Here is a 19,316-nt window from a genome sequence, read left to right as displayed (position 1 = left end):
GAAGAAAAAAATGCTATTTGATGATATTTTGTAGCATTATTTCCTCTTATTTTGTTGCTTATAAGTATTATTATTTGTTTTTTGTTTAAAACATTTTTGGTGCATGTCATATATGTTTATTTTAATAAAATGTTATATGTTACCTTCATCCTGTGTTCCTTATGACAATGAGATTGTTACCTCACTCAGGAATGCAAGTTTTTGTCCTAAAATATATATGCATACAGCAGCACCACTAACCAGACAAGTTACAATTCAGACTGCAAAACAGTGGGTTGTGTAACACTGAATTTGATGGGAGTTTTGAAAACCTAAAATCAACCTCTGGGGTTAGTGAAGCATCTTAACACTATTAAAATAGGTGGAAGGTAATGCTTTTTAATTAGTTCTTTCTTGGTTCTAGTTCCTTCATTTGGAAAATATTCTAAAAATGGCCCACAGAATAATTTAGTTACTACAAATGCATTCATGTTAGTTAGAAGTAATTCTAAGGACAGGTATATAGTGTAATGGTTGCATTTTATATGGATTTAATTAAAATGTAAAATATTCTATGATAATATGATTTTCTGTTTTCAAGGTGAAACTTGAGAGGAGCAACTAGCTGTCATATGTACAAATAGTGAACAATCTTATTTTCAATTGTCTTGCATGTTATGGAAACTTTTTGTCATTTATGGGAGGAATATATGCCCATAATATTGAAATGCGTACAAGCCTACAAAGCTAGATATATAGTAATACATTTTTTCAATGCACATTGTCCTTATGCCAGTGTTTTTGTTTGCTTGTGAATTTAGAGTTATTGAGATTGCAGCCTGCCATTCTGCTCACACTTCTGCTGCTAAAACCCAGGGTGGTCATGTGTATATGTGGGGTCAGTGCCGTGGTCAGTCTGTGATTCTTCCACATCTTACGCACTTTGCCTGCACTGATGATGTGTTTGCTTGTTTTGCTACTCCTGCTGTGACATGGCGTCTCCTATCAGTAGGTGAGCTTAATATGTGGTTTTTTTATTGTTGTATCCTAATTTTGTATTACATATATTGCATAAGAAAGGATAAATGCATTTGAAAATACACTTTAGTTAATTTTAAAATTTAAACTGGGAAATACAACCTACCACATACGTTAATTTTAACTAATGGAACTATGGTACTGTAAAGAATGCTGAGACTTTCTGCCAGATGTTTGATGCTAAATCACAGGCAGCCAGGAACATTTCTATTCCTTTTGTGAGAGAGACTAGGCAGGAGAAGGAATATTTTCAAAAGCCTCTATGTGACTTAGGAGTCTAAGGCCATGTCTACATTGCCCTGTAGTTTGGACAAAAAGGGAGCGAGAACAGGGTTGCCAGATGGTTTAACCAAAAATACTGAACACCCTGCCCCCCAAAAAAACACCGGAGGAAATAATCTGTTGAGGGGAAATTAAGAAAGTTAATAAGCAATAAATAAATAAATAAATAAAACAGCATGGCCCCTTTCAATGCATGCAGAGTCAGAATAGGGATAGGAACAGGGGAGCAGTTGAGCACTAAGACCCAGGGAAGACATTGCTTCCCCTTGGTCTTTAGGCTTTTTGCCACAACCATTTTGTTTTCTTGGTCAAGCCAGAACGCAGCTTCCCTGAGAAACCAGGTAAGCAGAGGATCCAGGGGCAGGGAGTGTCGGGGGGTGGGGAGGAGGCCAGGGGCTGGGCCCAGTTGCCGAGTGTGTCATAGGGTTGCCAGGTGTCCGGTATTTTCACCTCCTGGCAGGGAAAAAAACCAGAAAATACTGGATATTTTGGGTGTCCGGTATTTTCTGATTTTTTTTACCTGACAGGAGGTGAAAATACCAGACTGTCTAGGTCAATACCGGACACCTGGCAACCCTAAGCGTGAACAGCAATGTGTGCCAAACTGCTGGTCTGTAACTCCCTTATCTGGATGCTGTAGACACAAATTTAAAGATGTGAGTTGACCTTTAGTTCTACACAGGGAATTACAATACATCACATTGGTATACACTGGTAGTCTCACCCTGTTAATAGTTTCTTTGTACAGCTTAGTCCATCAACTTGACTTAAATGACTCAATCAGTCCTTAAACACCAGGGCTAAATCTCCCTGCAGTTTCTCAGGGCAGGCCTACACTTTAAATCAGGGATGGACAATAAAACAGTGGGGATTCACCAGGGTTAGCCCCTACTGGGCCCCTGCCACTATATTTTCTTGGACCTCCGCAGCCAATGGGAGCTGTGATCCCCTATACTTGTGGAGGCGTAGGTAAATACAGTGGTGGGGGGGCCCGCCAGGGGCTAATTTAGCAAACGGGCTGTAGGTGGGGGTCGGTATTTGCCCACCCCTGCGTTAAATGCACACCAGTGTAGCAATTTAATGAAACCCGTTTAAATCAAGAGAGGAGAGCTATTCCTGTCAGCTGTGTTAATCTGCCCCCACGAGAGGCTGTAGCTGTATCGGTGGGAAAAGCTCTTCCACCAGCATAGTGCTATCTATTCTGGTGCTTAGGTCGGTATAACTATGACACTGAGGGTATGTCTACACTAGCCCCCTAGTTCGAACTGGGGGGGTAATGTAGTCATACGGAGTTGCAAATGAAGCCCGGGATTTGAATTTCCCGGGCTTCATTTGCATAAAGCCGGCCGGCGCCATTTTTAAATGCCAGCTAGGTCGGACCCCGTGCCGCACGGCTACACGCGACACGGACTAGCTAGTTCGGATTAGGCTTCCTAGGCTTCCTAGTTCCTAGTTTGAACTAGGGGGGTAGTGTAGACATACCCTCAGGGAGTATGGATTATTTACATCCCTGCGTAATATAGTTATACCTAAATAATTCTGTAGCATAGACCAGAGTTTAGCAAACCTGATGAGGGACTGTTGTCACTCTACTATCACAGATCTTTCTGCCTCCTACTCTCTCCCTGTTTTCTTTCCTTTATAGCTGGGCTTACTGTCCTTGTTGGTCTCAGCTGGGGGTGCATGCCTTCATGCTTGGCAGTTCTGCCACAAATCTGCATGTCATTTTTTGATGTCTGCCACTTCTGACAGGAGCATAGAACACTCAGAGCTTTGCACTGTTTTCATGAACCTTGCAAATATGTGGTTCTTCTGTATTTTCAGACCTGCAGGATTGCTACTGCTCAGGGGGAAGTCATTTTGAAGTTGGAAAAGTCACAGTGGAGTCTGTTGTCATGCAAGTGTGCAAGGCAGGGTGTAATGGTCTCAAGCCATGAGCAGCCTCAAGGCTGCCCTGCCACTAGTCTCAGAGCCCTGTTGTGGGGTGAGGACGGAGTGAACAAACAGTAGCCATCTTTGAGCCAGGCCCTGGGATTAGGGTGGGGCAAACAAACAAACAGCTAAGTAGTTCAAAGGATTCCCGGGTGCAGGCCTGTCTGCAGGCTGAGCCAGGGTCAGGGTCTCCTTGCTGGCCCTGTCTGTGTCCTGGATAGGCCTCAGCAGGGGTCTCTGCAGCCTTTCATAGTCACAGGGCTCCCACAGGGGTCATGGAGCCTGGAATAGTCTCTGGGGCATGGCAGTGGCACCAGTGACCCAACCCAGTCGGCCTGGAGGGGTTGGCAGGGTAAGGCTCTCTGTTTCTTCTGGAGCTTTGGCTGCTAGGGATGTCAGATGGTCTCCCAAAAAATACCTGCTGGGAGTTCCAGCCACTCTCCCCCGCCCCCGCCTGGCTTCTGATGCGACCAGAGGCACCCAGCAGCGATTGCGGCCCCACCTCCCAGCTGGGAGGCGGGGCCACGAACTCCGCTGGGAGCCTGTGATTGTGCAGAAGCCTGGTGGGGATGGGGCCAACCATGTCAGGCTTCCGTCCGGTGCCCAGCCGGAAAAATCAGAGAATACTGGACACTGCACGTGTCCAGTATTGTCTGATTTTTTTTTACCGGGCAGAGGGCTCAAATACCGGACTGTCCGGTAGGATACCAGGCACCTGGCAACCCTATCGGCCGGGTTAAGCCTCCTCTTTGCTTGGCTGCTGGGCTCAAACTGAGTTGGGAGCTCCCTCTCTTCTGCCCTTCTGTTTCCTGTGGGTGGGGTTGGGGTGCTCTGGCACTGCCCACCGAGAGGTCTTTAGGGGAACTTCCTCCTCCAGGTCATCGGGAGGCCATGCTGCCTCCTTATATAGGGATAGAATGGTGTCTGCTGACTCTGAACAGCCAGCCACAAGAACCATTACAGGAGCTCAGTGTGGAGCTGTTCGGTTGAGGAAGGCTTTGAAAGAGCACTTTCACAGTCAGCCACTGTAGTGTTCCCTTCTGGGCTTTGGTTTGGGTCTGGAGCTTTGAATGCTGTTAAGAATTGTGTGATGCTGCAGTATCTTTATAGCTGTGTCTAGATATGTGCTTGAATCCATGAATTGTGCTGTGCTCTACATGTACAAGAACTGGGTTCTCTGAGTACCACCATGTAATTTGCAGTATGTGTTGTGAATTAATGAAGGTAATTTTATTTCCAAAAAATAGAAAGGTATGAAGTGGCAAAAACAGTGCAGATGGACAAAGTACAAAAACTCAACAAGCAATGTGATACAAATTTAACAGAAATTAACAGAACTTTAAAACTGGAAAGGCACCAAACACAAATGTCATCCTGTGTGGTTGAAGCAATAACATTTTAGACTGTATTTCATCAGTATGAGTATAGGGCAATAGTATTAAACATTGGCACTATTTTCTCCACGTATTTGTGATCTTAGCTGATATCTCACTTCTGAGGGTAACGAGGAACAGAGAGCTCAGTTTAACTGATGTCCCAAAGCTGCCTGGGACCATATGCCACTAACATGTTTACTGAAATGGTGCCAGTCGAACTCATCAGGGAGTGGTGTGGGAAAATGTAATATAGTGCTACTGCTGGTCTCTGTTACATCTTTTTGCCTGCATCCCCTCTGCAATCTTTTCATAGATGTCCATATTTCTATGGCTGGTCCACAGCTGTACTTGCACAGCCTCTTCTTGCCACAGACCCAGAAGATCTAGTATCTCTTGTTTACTCCAGGCAGAAATGTGTACAGCATGGAGCTGGCATGGTTGCTTGGGCAGTTGCACACAACAAGGATTATCTGTTAAGTGTGCTCACAAAGCTGGACAATTAAAAATAAATTTAAAATACATGTTGAGAAGGTTAGCTTCCAGTCTCTGATTTCTGAGCAGTAGAATCTACAGTTATGACCATAGTGGTCACTGTTGCAAGGAATGGGGCATTGTGAGACAGCTGCTTGGAGTTCTGTTAGAGTTGATCCAAGTTGTGCATTGTCTGCAGGTCATACAGGTCTTGCACTGTGTTGAGCTCAAAAGACTGACCATCTCTCACTGTTGGGTATGAACACCTATGGATAGAGCCCTACCAATTTTGCAGCCAGAAAAAAAAAGTCATAGATTGTGAAACCTGCCCTGCCCCACCCTGTGAAATCTGATGTCTGGGGCTCCCAGCTGCTAATCTGGCTAGGCTGGGGAAGGACAGGAGGTATCCTTCCCTTACACTGCCACTCTTAGTGGGGAGATCAGACCCCTCACTTTTGCACTGGAGATGCCAGATATCTGAGCTTCCAGCTTCTGCCCCCCACCGTACCTGCTGCCGCTTTGGCCATGGAGCTCAGGGCTTTCTCCCCCAGTGGTTCCAGACGGGGCTGAGGTTTATGCTCCCAGTGACTAGCTGGGGAAACCTGGGCTCTGTCCCTTCTCCTCCCCCTACCCGTAGTTCCTGTGAGGTTCCAAGGACAGACTTCAGGGCTTCCTTCCCCAGTGGCTCCAGCTGGGGTTGGGGGCTTCTGCTCCTGACAAGTTACAGCTGGGACAGCCCAAGTTCTGGGCTTCTGCCTACCCCTGCCACTTCTGCTCCCAGATTGGGGCATAGAGCTCAGGGCTTCCTCCCACTAGTGGCTCTAGCTGGGTATTCTGGCAGCTGCTGCTGGGGCATCCTAGGCTTTAGGCTTCCCCTGCAGCTCCTCAGGGCCTCCAGCACAGGGCCACAAAGAGCCTGGTAGACCCCGTGACTCACATACTGCTTTTATCAAGGAAATAATTTTCAAGGAAGCTTTTAGCCCATTATCTCTACAGTGAGTCATCTTCGAAGGGTTTTCATATAAACCTCCTTAATAGATTAACAGGCTCTTTGCTCTGAACCATTTGTTCCTAATTCATTCTGGAATATTAATACATTTGATCATTAGTAGTTAATCTGTTTACCAACAGTTGCTGTTCATTTACTCTCCATGTAACTGTCTCCGTTTTTAGCCTCAACAAGGATTTGACCTTGGACATCCTCTAGAGCAGTGGTCCCCACCGCCAAAACATCTGGGTTGGCCCCGCCCCTGGCGCACGGCACATGCGTGGTGCCGGCCCTGGGCTCAGGGCACGTGGATGGTCCCCACCCCCAGACATGCGGCGCATGCGTAGCCCCACCCCTGGAAGCACGGCACGTGAGCGGCCCCTCCCCCGGACACCCGGCATGTGAGTGGCCCCGCCCCTGGGCGCCCGGCAGCCACGAAAGGTTGGGGACCACTGCTCTAGAGTCATGTACTTAAGTATGTCAGTTCAGTTTAGTAGGGTCATGTACTCAGTTTAGTATGTCTCTGTCTGGTTGATGCCTAGATTCTCTTCCTTGGTGTTCTTCTTTTAAACCTGCAATCTCAATATTTCCCTTAATTGAAGGGAGTCTGCTGATCAACCACAGCGTTTTTCCTATGGTAAAGAGTCTATGGCATAGAGTGTGTATCTTGGCTCCTACCGTCATATCGGCTAAGTTTTCTCTGCTGCCTTTTTCCAACCATTTTTTTTTCAGGAAAAACAAACAAATAGCCCCGGGTATGTCTACACTACCCTCCTAGTTCGAACTAGGAGGGTAATGTATGCATACCGCACTTGCTAATGAAGCCCGGGATTTGAATTTCCCGGGCTTCATTAGCATAAGCGGGGAGCCGCCATTTTTAAATCCCCGCTGCTTCGAACCCCGTGTAGCGCGGCTACACGGGGCTCGAACTAGGTAGTTCGGAATAGGACCCTAGTCCGAACTACCTAGTTCGAGCCCCGTGTAGCCGCGCTACACGGGGTTCGAAGCAGCGGGGATTTAAAAATGGCGGCTCCCCGCTTATGCTAATGAAGCCCGGGAAATTCAAATCCCGGGCTTCATTAGCAAGTGCGGTATGCATACATTACCCCGCTAGTTCGAACTAGCGGGGTAGTGTAGACATACCCCCAGAATCTCAATGTTTAGAGAAGTATTTGGAGCACTGATTACATTTTCATAGTGCTGAGGAAACCTTAAAATGATTATATTTTAGACATGAGACAGCTTTGTGCTTGAGGAGCTCCAATAATCTAGACCAGGATAGGGAACCTTTTTTGGGATCAGGTGCTGCTGACCCATGGAAAAATCAGTTGGGGGCTGCACACAGTGAAGCCAGAAAAACCACACCAAACCCTCATTCATGTGTCCCTTGTTGAGAAGAAGAAAGACACTACCCACATTCCCCTCACACACCAGAGCCCAGTGGGGCCCAAGTTAGTAGATTTTGTGTGTTCTAGTCCCATAGTAGGCGTGGGCTCCCCAATGCCAGGAGGGGAGCACTGAGACTAGGGGACCAGATTCAGGCAAGCTGGGGACCACATCCAGCCCTTAGGCCTGAGGTTTCCCACTCCTGATCTAGACACTGGGTTGATCTTCCCCTTCTGCATAAACAGATAGCCCCACCAATTAGCTTCTAAAAGATTTTTGGTGCTGAGCTGACCAATTAGTAAACTATCTTATCTCCTCCACAGTGTGTTTTCTGCCTTCCAAAGGATTGGCTACAAGATGTCTTCTGGAGCTAAAGGCTTGCCATGTGAAGCAGGAATAATCCCAGTGGTAGTGAATCCATTGTGACCCTCTCTCTTTTGGGAGCAGAGAGATTCATTTAAAATCTCCTTGCCAGGCATGAGGTTGCGTGGAGGGGATGGCAGAGTTCCATTTGATCCTGCGGCCTGATAGTGACCTGGAGGTATAGTAAGAAGGACCAGGAGACACTTCCCTCATCCAGCCCTACCCTGAACTTCTTGTCAGGCTCATGAATTTAGCCTTCACAGAAGCCAGGTCAGAAAGAAGCTCCTCTTTGTTCCCAAAAGTGGGCTTAGACTGATGGGACTCCCCACATTGGCAAGCCTTCTCCTCAGTGGAAAAGGTTTGTTCTTTAGAAGGCTGTTTCCTTTCTTGTCTCCCTTGCCCCTTTCCGCTGGACTATCAGGGTATGTCTAGATTACATGCCTCTGCCAACAGCTCCATTACGCCTCGTGAAACGAGGTTTACAGGAGCGGTCAACAAAGGCTTCCCTTGTCTACCGATCCGCATCTTGACTGCCGCTCTGTGCTGACGATCAGCTGAGCCGGCACAGTGCAGTGGCCATGTTTATTTTAATGAAGCCAGGAATATTTAAATCCCGGCTTCATTGACTATGTCGGGTAGCCTGTTTTATATGCCTCTATCAGCAGAGGCATGTAATCTAGACATACCCTCTGAGGGCAGTATTGCAGGAGCAGATTGGGGCACAGTCCGGAGCTCTCTTTGCATATCTACTGTACTGCATTCCTTTTTCCTGGATCTGTCAGTTAGGGATGTAAAATCCTATTTAATTGGTTACATGTTAGGTTTAACCGGTTAACTGATTAAACGGGGGTGGGGGTGGAGGTGGAGGTGTGCAGCAGCCCCCCACACCAAGGGCAGGGGTTGCTCCAGCCCAGCTGCTTCTGGCCCTGGGCTGGAAGCCAGCAGTCCCATGAAGATGGAGCAGCCCTCCGCTCACAGAGGGCTGCAGGCTGCTCCTGGGTAACGGTTAACTCTTACCCACTAAGCATCACTCATTAAGGGTGATGCTTACTGTGTAACTGGTTACCCATTCACATCCCTGTATTCATCCTAAGTGATCCATGTGTGAGTTGCTCTCCATTCACATACCCACCAAGCCCTCTAGAGCTTAGAGTGTTCATCCTCTAAGCTCTAGAGGGCTTGGTGGCTATGTGAATGGGTATGTCCTTAGAGGAGGACAAAGACAAGGACCAGAGGAGTAAGGGAACTAAAGAAATTGTTATACCAGCTCAGTATTATACTAAGCTATTATTTGTAGGGCTCTAAATTAAAACAATAAATCACAATTGTGAGATTAAAAAAAAGTCGTGATTAATCACAGTTTTATTTGCATTGTTACACAAGACAGGAATACCAATTTGCTCACTTTATATTATTTTTTTAATTATAAATACTTGCATTATAAAAAAGAAGATAGACTTCCTCAGAGCTGCTTTGGACTCCATAACCTTCAGAGTCTACCTGTCCATGGAAAGATTCCATAGTATGTCTAGTCTGACCGCTACAAAACAGCAGAGCCTGATGATAATAGTAAGGATCTGCTTACAACCCCTGAGCCACATGTTGGTTTCCATGTTTGTCGCTCCTCAAATGAAATCACCTCAGGTGCCTTCAAATGTGACTAAGGACTGTGTACACCCCAAACAAACAGTCTCTCCAAGTGCATCAGAGTACTTCTGAACTATCTCAGGCGATGGAAGGACCCCCTTAAAGTCTTCATATCCCTTTTTTGAGATGGGGGCTTACTTCCAAGGGGCAATAGCCCAGGACAATTGGTCCACACAAGCGGTCCACACAAGAGGCCACACTCCACATCAACATCTCAAAGCTACATGTTTGATACGCATGTCAACTCTTCCATCACAACACAGTGGCTGTGTCTACACTGGGCCACTTATTCCGGAAAATCAGCCGCTTTTCCGGAATAAGCTGCGAGCTGTCTACACTGGCCCTTGAATTTCCGGAAAAGCAACGACGCTCTACTGTACAAAATCAGCCGCTATTCCGGAAAAACTATTCTGCTCCCACTCGGGCATAAGTCCTTATTCTGGAACACTGTTCCGGAAAAGGGCCAGTGTAGACAGCCCAGTAGTCTTTTCCGGAAAAAAGCCCCGATCGCGAAAATGGCGATCGGGGCTCTTTTCTGGAAAAGCGCGTCTACATTGGCCACAGACGCTTTTCTGGAAAAAGGGCTTTTCCGGAAAAGCAGCCTGCCAATGTAGACACTCCTTTTCTGGAAAAACTGAAAACGGAATAGTATTCCATTTTAAGCATTTCCGGAAATTCATGCCAGTGTAGACACAGCCATAGGGTCACATCCTTCATTGCATCCACAGGATGCTAAGGAGTCATTGATTAAGAACATGTAATGGCTTCCTAATACCTCCACAATGGGTTTGACCACAGAAAGAGTATTTTGAATAGGTCTTAATTTATTATCTGGGAATATCAGTTTACTTGATTGCTATTAAGCATTCAAGAAGGTAACGACCAATAGGATGAATCCTTTGCCTTGTGATTTTTGTGTTTGTAAATTGTGAACAAATATTTAACTCTGCCTGCATCATACTTAAGGTTACATCCTCTCAGCACTAGGACATGGCCCTAGAGAGAATACACATATTACAGAAAGATGCATCTGCTTCCTATTATCAGAGCAGACCACACCAAGCACAGATCTCGGGGTGTGTCTAAACTACATGGCTCCGTCGACGGAGCCATGTAGATTAGGCTGATCGGAAGAGGGAAATGAAGCCTCAATTTAAATAATCGTGGCTTCATTTAAATTTAAATGGCTGCCGCACTCTGCTGGCCAGCTGATGATCAGCTGTTTGTCGGCAGATCGGCGCAGTCTGGACGTGCTGTGGTCGACAAGGAAGCCTTTGTCAACCAGCACAGGTAAACCTGGTTTCACGAGGCATACCTGCGCCAGTCGACAAAGGCTTCCTTGTCGATCGCGGCGCATCCACACTGCCCCTATCTGCCGACAAACAGCTGATCATCAGCTGGTCAGCAGAGTGTGGCAGCCATTTAAATTTAAATGAAGCCGCGATTATTTAAATCGGGGCTTCATTTTCCTCTGCCAATCAGCCTAATCTACATGGCTCCGTCGACGGAGCCATGTAGTTTAGACACGCCCTTGATGTATAATATATGTATATATAAAAATCACTAGCTGAATTTCATAATATCAGCTCTATCCCAGTTCTGTACATAATTCCCATAGCAAAAAACAAATTCTTACTTTACTAATAGAACTTTTTTTTTACCCTACTTTGTGAGTCTATGCTACCATTAAATACAGATGCAGCAGTTCTTTTGAGAGAGGCCATATTTTAAGACATATGCTAAATAAGTTTTCTGTCTGTATATAAAATCTCTGATTTTTAAGTATGTGCATCATAGTTTTCATTCCAGAAATTACCAGAATATCCTTCTTGGCGCCTTAATTTACTCATAGCAGGGCACACAGGACACAGCCATGCCTCAGCCCTGCCGTACACCTAAATGCTTTTTTCTGTACACTTTCTCTTGTTGCTGAGTATCTCTGACAAAAGTCCTGCAGTCGCACTGACGTTCTTCACTATAAATTCATTCTTTTTCCTCTAAGTTCTGCGTCTTTAGCCAAACAACTTTTTTCTCCTCTTACTGACTCTTGCAACTGCAATCCCAACTGCTTCTTCACATTTGTCTCTTAAACTTCTCCTCTCCTGTTCCCTGCTCACTTTCAGAAAAAAATCTTTAGTATCCCTTTGGAGAAAAAAAATCAGTAAGATCCTCTCTCCACTCCACTTTTTTTCCACTGTACTCATAGTGTGCTCCTGTCACTGATGGCCTGCTCTTCTAACTCTTCTTTCTGCCCAAGTGACCTTATCTCCTCTCTTCTTGTAATCTTTCCAAACACTGCTCTTATCTCTCTTGGCCTCTATCCTCTCCACTGTCACTGATCTTGCTTAAGTCTCTCATGAGCTCTTTTTGGTCAGATTTCATGGGCTGTACCATGTTTTTACCTTCCTTGACCTCTGGCTTTTGATACCATTGTCTGCTCTCTGCATCTTTAAATTTTGTCATCTGTTAGCTTTCATAGTTCTGTCCTCTCATAGATTTCCTCTTACCTCTCTTGATTGCTCTTTCAGAGTCTCATTTGGTGGGTCATTTTCCTACCTTCCCTCCCCCCCCTTTATCCATCTAAAGGTGACCCTCAAAGCTTTGTCCTTAGGGAGACAGGAAGAGCCTATCTCTATTTGCACTTAACTGCAGGCCTGGTTTTAACTACCCTCTTTGTGTGATGATGTGCAAATCTACAGTTCTACTGATGAATTATATCCCTACCCTGTCTTTCTGACATCTTTTTGGATGTTCAATCAGCCCCTGAATGGAAACATGTCCAAAACAAGTTCTCAAGCTTTTTCCAATCTCTCTTCTATCCACACTTTTGCCATCATTGTGGACAGTAGAACCATCATTCTCACTTGGGCATGTATCTTGAGTGACAACTTTGATTTAGCCTTTTTTCTTCCTTTTTTAGCAGATCCCAATACAATTTTATGTATCTGGTGCATGTGCCAGAATAAATAATTTTAAAAATAAACACTTTCTGATAATATAGTATATTAAACAATTAAAAGTAACTGGTAATACATAATGCCATTTGTTACAATAAACCTCTGAAACTGTTGAGCTTTTTTGGGAGGAGGGGTAGGAAATATTCCTGTGGTAGGGTAAAACTTATCTGAGAAGTGCTAGGTGAACCTCTTTTTGGTTTGAAATATGTATTTGTTGGCGTGGATAATCATGCAGGAATTTACTCCCTGTTCTAGAGGTCCATACTCTACACATTATTGTTTTGTTATTAGTCTTAAGTGGAAAGATTGTGTTTATGAACAGCATTGCTTTTATTGAGATGCTGACTTAAAAGCCAGGAATCATGACATATGGAACATTTTTACTTATTCATCAGTAACAGTTAAATACTTCTTTTATCTTAGAACCTGATGACCACCTAACAGTAGCGCAATCACTGAAGAAGGAATTTGACAACCCTGACACTGCAGACTTGAAGTTTCTAGTGGATGGAAAATATATTCATGTTCACAAAGTCCTTCTAAAAATTAGGTAAGGAATATCAACAACACTTTAGTCATGTTGAGTAGTTGTTAGTTAATGCTGTTGATGTATGGTTCCTTTGCTGTTTGATTATGAGCAGGCTGTATGCTGAAAACTACCTGCTTTTCAAAGTATTAGTCTATTTTTCTCCTCCCCTTCTTTTGGGTCCAGAAATTTCATAGCATACTGCCTTCTCCTACTGCCTTTATTCTTTATTTGTTCTCCTTCAGTATGGCTTCCACCCTTTTCACCATGTCTAATTTATCCTGACCAAGATTGTAGTGACCTTTTCCTTGCTAGGTAAAAGTAATGCTTATCTGTCTTCTCTCTCTGCTGCCTTCTACATAGTTGATCATTTTCTCCTCCTTTCCTTTCTTGACTTCCACACCTCGGGCTGTCCTTCATAAGGACTTTTTTTGCACCTGTATTGGTAGCTGTGCATCTTCCCCTCTCATGTCGGTGTTCATGTTTTTCGGGTTTCTCTCCTTGGTCCCTACTATCCTCTATTTCCAGGTGACAGCATCATCACCTGCAATTGTTTCAACTGCTGCTTCTCTGATTGCTTCCTAAATGTGCATTTCTACTTCTGACCTACTCTGTCCAATCTCACATTCCGTGTTTTACTTACTACTTTGACTGACTAAGTGAGCCTGAATTTCAGACTGACCTCCCTTTTAGTGCTCACAACTATTTGCTGGATAATATCACTTTCTAGTCTTACTGATTGATATGCAGATATTATTAAGTTATATAATCCATTACATGGGTCTTCATGTTATTATTAGAACAGAATTTCATACATTATTATTTGTATAAGCAAAAATCATAGCAAATTTTTAGAATATCTCCAAAACTGGTCATGCAATAGGTCAGTGGCAAAACAACATAGAATCCAGATCTCCTGACTCCGAGTCTAGTATCCTGTTCACTTTGTCCATACTGCTTCTCATCCCCCCGCCACTCGCTTGCTAACTCTTTTTTGCTTCACCCTCTTCAATTGTAGTGGCTGAACTTCCCTTGTCCGGCATCCTCGGGACCTGAATGGTCCCAAACAAGGGAATTTGCAGGACCAGGGGAGGTCAGGCATCCGGGCTCTCCTGGGGCTTCCCTCCTGGCAGCTGCTCCGGGAGAACCCGGAGACCTGACCTCCTCTGACTCACCTGCCTGAGTCTGCTGCCCCCTGCCATCTGCTACCCCCTGCCTCAGCTCCCTGCCTCCAGCCCTGCACATCTGCTCCCAAGGGTCCCCAGCCCCGCATACGGCGCTGGCAGCTGCTCCCAGGGCTCTCTACCCCCAGGTCACTGCCCCTGCAGGCTGCCACCGACCAAACCAGCTCCGCTCCCAGCTCTCTCAACCTCTGTGGCTGGGACTCTCTGGTCTAGCAACTTCGAAGGTCCTGCTGGACCCAGGATGTTGCCAGACTAGGGATCGCAGATGAGAGAGGTTGAACCTGTACAATAATTTTCCGCTTCCTGACCTTGTACCTCCTCTGTCAGAACTTTCCTCTTGCCTTGATTACCATCATCTCTTCTCCACCTTCCCTCTTGTCATCTTGAATCTTTCACTGATTTTTTATGTTACTGCATCAGATTCAAGCTCCTCATTCTCATCATAATTAATCTTGCCACAATTTACATCTTAGCTCTCATTTCCTATTACTGCCTACTGAACCTTCTCTCCATGTGCTCCCTTCATTTCCCACACTCTGATACACACGTTCATTCTACCGTCTTTGCTTGGAATGGTTTGTTCTTCTTCGAGGTATGATGTCCATACAGATTTCACTCTAGGTATGCAGGTGGGATCAGATTCCTTTGAAAGGCATGTCTGCGGGGGCTGCAATGCTGCATATCTTTGCATTCCAGGGTGTCTGCTCAGCTACCAGTTCTTTCTTTCTACCTGTGATTGTGGGATGGAAAGCCTTCAATCCCCATGTGCCTTGAATATTTGACACATCTTGCTTTAGGAAGTGTTTTCATGAAAAGTAGTTGTTACAATCTTTTTAAATTCTTTGTAGATTTTAAAAAAATAATTACCTTTTCTCTCTCCACTTCCAGGCTCAAGATAACTACTTGTTAGTCTCGTAGAGTGGAATCTGTGTGGACAATTACTTGAGTGAGAAAGAACAGTTATCCTACAGTAACTGTGGTCCTTCGAGAGGTGTTGTTCACACAGACTCCCTGACCACCCTCCATCCCTGTTAATCACGGTCCTGTTCTTGCTATTGTTACTTGTGAAGGAACTGAGTGATGGTTGAGGCCACCTCATCTCCTTATGTCGCCGGCTATGGTGGTCATGAGGTAGGGTTGCCAACTTTCCAGCTAAACAAAACCAAATGCTCTTGCCCCGGCCCTTCTTGAATGGTCTATCCGACACAGTCCATTCCCCTCTCTCACTCACTCGCTCATTTTCACTCGACGGGGGAGAGTTTTTGCCTAGCTATTCAGTTGAAAATTGGACACCTGCACACCCTATCATGAGAGCACATAGGGTAGTGGACACTGCTGTTCAAAAGAATTTGGTATGACACACGATGGGTACATGCACAGATAAAGTGGAGTATATGGACCTCACCAGGGGTTCTCAACCTTTCCAAACTACTGTGCCATTTTCAAGAGTCTGAAGTCTAAGCCCCACCGTTTGGAGAGTAAACCTGATTCTCCACTACCCTGGGAGATGCATGTGGGACCCATGTGGAATGGGACCCCAGGCAGTTGCTTTGTTTGCCACCCCTAATGCTGGCTCTATATTTGTGACATCCTCCCAAACCTATGCTCCCAGGTTGAGAAATACTGATCTAGATGAGTTGAGGTGCCCCATGGAAGACCTGTCCATATCCCATACTGAATTACACAAAAACCTCACAATTACTGTAGTTCTTTTATCTGTCTAGCACCCTCCTTAAATTCTTCTCTAAATTCCATATCTTTCAAATATTGATACTATTTTGTTCTTTTTGCTAGATAACCTGTCCCTGTCTTTCCTTACCTTAACTATTCTTATATTCTCGCTTTTCCAATATTAGTTTGTAAATCCTTTGGGGTGAGAACTGTGTCTTACCCGTAAAGCTTCTTTACATTTATGACACTGTATAAGTGATTTCCATTAGCAATAGGGTCAGACGGGTGGTCAATTAAATTTCAATGTTCAGGTGCCAAGCTATTGGCATCTTGTCTAGAAATGAAACCTATTAAAGTAACTGCTTTTGAATTGGCCTAATGGAGGTGTTACACAAGGACCTGAATTTGACTCCCACGCTTGTTCTCAAGCTTCTGGAATAGTAGGCACTTTATGAAGAGTGAGGGATAAAACAGCTCATTTTACCTTCTGTCGTCTCACTCTTGTTGGAGACATAATACAAGAGTCCCCTGCTTTACGATGGCCTGATTTATGACCCCTCACGCTTATGACCTTTTCCCGTAAGTGGCCGAAATCCCCTGGCTTACATCCTCAGCCCTGCCTTTGCGACAGCATATGACGCCTGTTGTAAATGTGGGCTCAAGTTATGATGCTCCCAACTTGCGACACTGTCCCCAGGGGCAAATCAGGGACAATCTGTAACCAGTTCTGGAGAGAGCTGCTCTTAGTTTTTTTCTCTCCTAGTGAAAAGACGCTGTTTTTTCATAAGGAGCTTTTGCTAGTCCCTTTAAAAGATTCAGCAGGCACTTCCGCCTTTCCAAATTCCTGACTTTTAGCTAGTGGAGAATAACTAATGGGTCTACTCATATTCTCCTCCATTGTTACCCACCTACCTTGTCTCAGGAAACAAAGGTGCAGGATTTTGGCTGCCCCATTAACCCTTTGCCCCTGTACACCAATGCAAGAGAAACCAAATTATAACTCCCGAGTACTGTATTCATTTGTATTTTATGTTTATATATTTTCTTGACACAAAAAGTGAGTAACAAAGCAAAATATATAGAGACGGCTTTATCACAGTGCTATACATTGTATTTTGTATCTTCCTGTTTGATATAGACACCTGTTAATTTATCAAACAACTGTTCACCATGTGTGTCTTATTTTTGTTTGTCAGATGTGAGCATTTTCGTTCTATATTAAGTAACGCTGATGATGAAATTATAGAAATGAGTGAATTCTCTTATCAAGTTTATCGAGCTTTCCTGGAATATCTGTATACAGACAGCATCAGTCTCCCTCCTGAGGATGCAATAGGTAATTGGCATGAATTCAAATAATCTCTGGGAAGGAATTCAGTTTGTTTTTAAGGGTTCTAGAAAGATGAGGACTGATCATGTTCATTGTTATTTTACTACTGTTTATACCTTCTTTTATACTCCAGTGTATGTACATGAATGAGGTGATCCATGCAGCAGTGAATCATGTGCAGGAAGAGAAGTCAGCAAAGATGCAGTGGGAGAGGAGGACAAAATGAATGGGTGGGGATGATAAAACATATTATAAACAGTTTTTAAAAGACCCTTATACCTTAATGTTACCTTTGCATTTGATGTAGTTGCACAAAGATTATTTGACCACAAGTGGGAAGGCAGCTGGTTTAAATGATGACTGAAAAGAGGAGAGATGGTTCACTAAGTAATCTCTTTGTTAAAATGTGATGCAAACTATGAAAGAGAGGGAGAACTTGTGTGTTAATAAGTCTGTACTCTTCAATTTGCATAAAGCCTTTTTGGAGGTTTTGTATAAAAGTGTGTCATTGATCATAAAGAAACAAACTGATACATCTGAAATACAAGTTTATATGGCTTTCATTAATACAACTAGATATCTGAATTTTCAATCTAATTTTCAACAGGGCTGCTAGATTTGGCAACATTTTATAGAGAAAATAGATTGAAAAAGCTTTGCCAGCAAACTATCAAACAAGGCATATGTGAAGAGAATGCAATTGCTCTTCTTTCAGCTGCAGTCAAATATGAAGCTGAGGTATGGAAAACTTTTATAAATAGTAGAAGTTCTTTAGAGAGATAATTGTCTTTCTGAGACACCAAACTATTTAATCCATTATTGCAACTAATAAACCTCACCCATGAATATTTTAATCAACTTTTCTGGTTTCACTAAGCATGCACATGTCCCCTTTCAGTCCCTACAAATGTAGCTGCTAATGTCATCTTCCATGCCTACTGACTCGATTGGGTCAGTCTCTTCTTTGAATTTTTCCACTGTCTCCTCATCTGCTCTGGCACGAACTTTAAGCCTCGCGTTACTACTTAATACATAACTTTGCAGGTGAGTTTTGCATCATGTTCTGACCATGTTCTGCCAACATGCCACATCTTCACCATCCATTTGTCAACTTTTCACACAGTCCTCTGTCACCTTCACATGGACCCTTACACAGGGTGTGACCTCCTTAGGCTGTCTTGTAAGACCCTTCTCTATTTATATTAAAGCCTCTTTCAAATATTGACCTTTGCTGTGCTGCTTACAGTGAATCATGTTGACATGTAACAATTGCCTATTGTTCAATTTCCCCATTCTGTGTGTTCTCATTTACTATTCTTGAATTGTGAACAGGTAACATCATTCTGGAATGTCTGGAAAGCACCAAACATGTAATGGGCACGACTTAATCTGTTTGAAAATAAGCTAATATTTTATATTATGAAAGAAGTTTTCTTTTTCTTAATTTTTGAGTACTACCTTGTCTGTACAATATCTGCAGTTTGGTGTTTACAGTATATCTGAATTTTAGACTTAATATATCAATTCAGCCTGCCCAGCTAATTAAGGACTGCCTTTAATTCCCACAAATACTAACATGAGTTTAGTGTATGCATTGAGATTATGGGCTAAATTGGTTACTGGCCAAAACAGCTGCCATTAATTACAGTATAATAGCAGTCTGCTTAATCCAGTGGTGAATTTGACCCAACTGGTTGGTAGGGAACCACGCACATGTGAGTAAATGTGACCAAAATATTCACTCGTGCTGATATCTTGGTTTATTACGTGGAAAAACAGTGAAATCTATCATCCTGGCAGGTTTTTATCATTTAAAGCTTTATTCTTATTATTTAATAGCCAAGTCACATTGGGAGACCCAAAGCATGGGCGCTGAGCTGAGATCTTTTAAAATGTGTATTTCTTTTGTTTAAGTTTGCATTTCTGAAAAAGCCTGTAGGGAGGGATTTAAATTAGGAGAATGTTCATTCCTGGCAGAGCTGGAATGGCGGGCTAATTCCATGGATCGAGGGCACTGAGGGAAGTAGAGAAAAAGGAGTCAAAACTATCATCATTGATTATATTAGTGTGACAGGATAAAAAAAATGAGATGTAAATTGGGATGCATTTTGCAGGACTTGAATATGAAGAAGCAAGAAGTTTAAATTTAAAATGGAGGGATTGGAAGAAGAGGGTGATATGATCAG

General features: G+C 43.9%; 1 protein-coding gene and 1 long non-coding RNA gene across 3 annotated transcripts in view; both read left to right on the top strand.

Moving 5' to 3' along the window:
• Positions 1-19,316, top strand: part of LOC102445424 (uncharacterized) — a 187,820-nt gene that overhangs the window by 61,544 nt on the left and 106,960 nt on the right. The window lies entirely within an intron of this gene.
• Positions 1-19,316, top strand: part of LOC102446047 (RCC1 and BTB domain-containing protein 2) — a 52,004-nt gene that overhangs the window by 27,255 nt on the left and 5,433 nt on the right. Inside the window, exons 9-12 of one of the 2 annotated variants that reach the window (XM_075919041.2) lie at positions 801-991; positions 12,843-12,969; positions 16,997-17,136; positions 17,738-17,868. In XM_075919041.2, coding sequence (XP_075775156.2) covers positions 801-991; positions 12,843-12,969; positions 16,997-17,136; positions 17,738-17,868 — 589 coding nt within the window. Of the gene's footprint in view, positions 1-800; positions 992-12,842; positions 12,970-16,996; positions 17,137-17,263; positions 17,694-17,737; positions 17,869-19,316 lie in introns of those variants that run through there. The other variant, XM_075919042.2, reaches the window with a different exon arrangement.

This window comes from Pelodiscus sinensis, chromosome 1 (genome assembly GCF_052426305.1).
Source record: "Pelodiscus sinensis isolate ZL-2025 chromosome 1, ASM5242630v1, whole genome shotgun sequence".
NCBI lineage: Eukaryota > Metazoa > Chordata > Testudines > Trionychidae > Pelodiscus > Pelodiscus sinensis.
The sequence above is the reverse complement of the archived record's forward strand: the minus strand, read 5'-3'. Positions and strand labels throughout refer to the sequence as shown.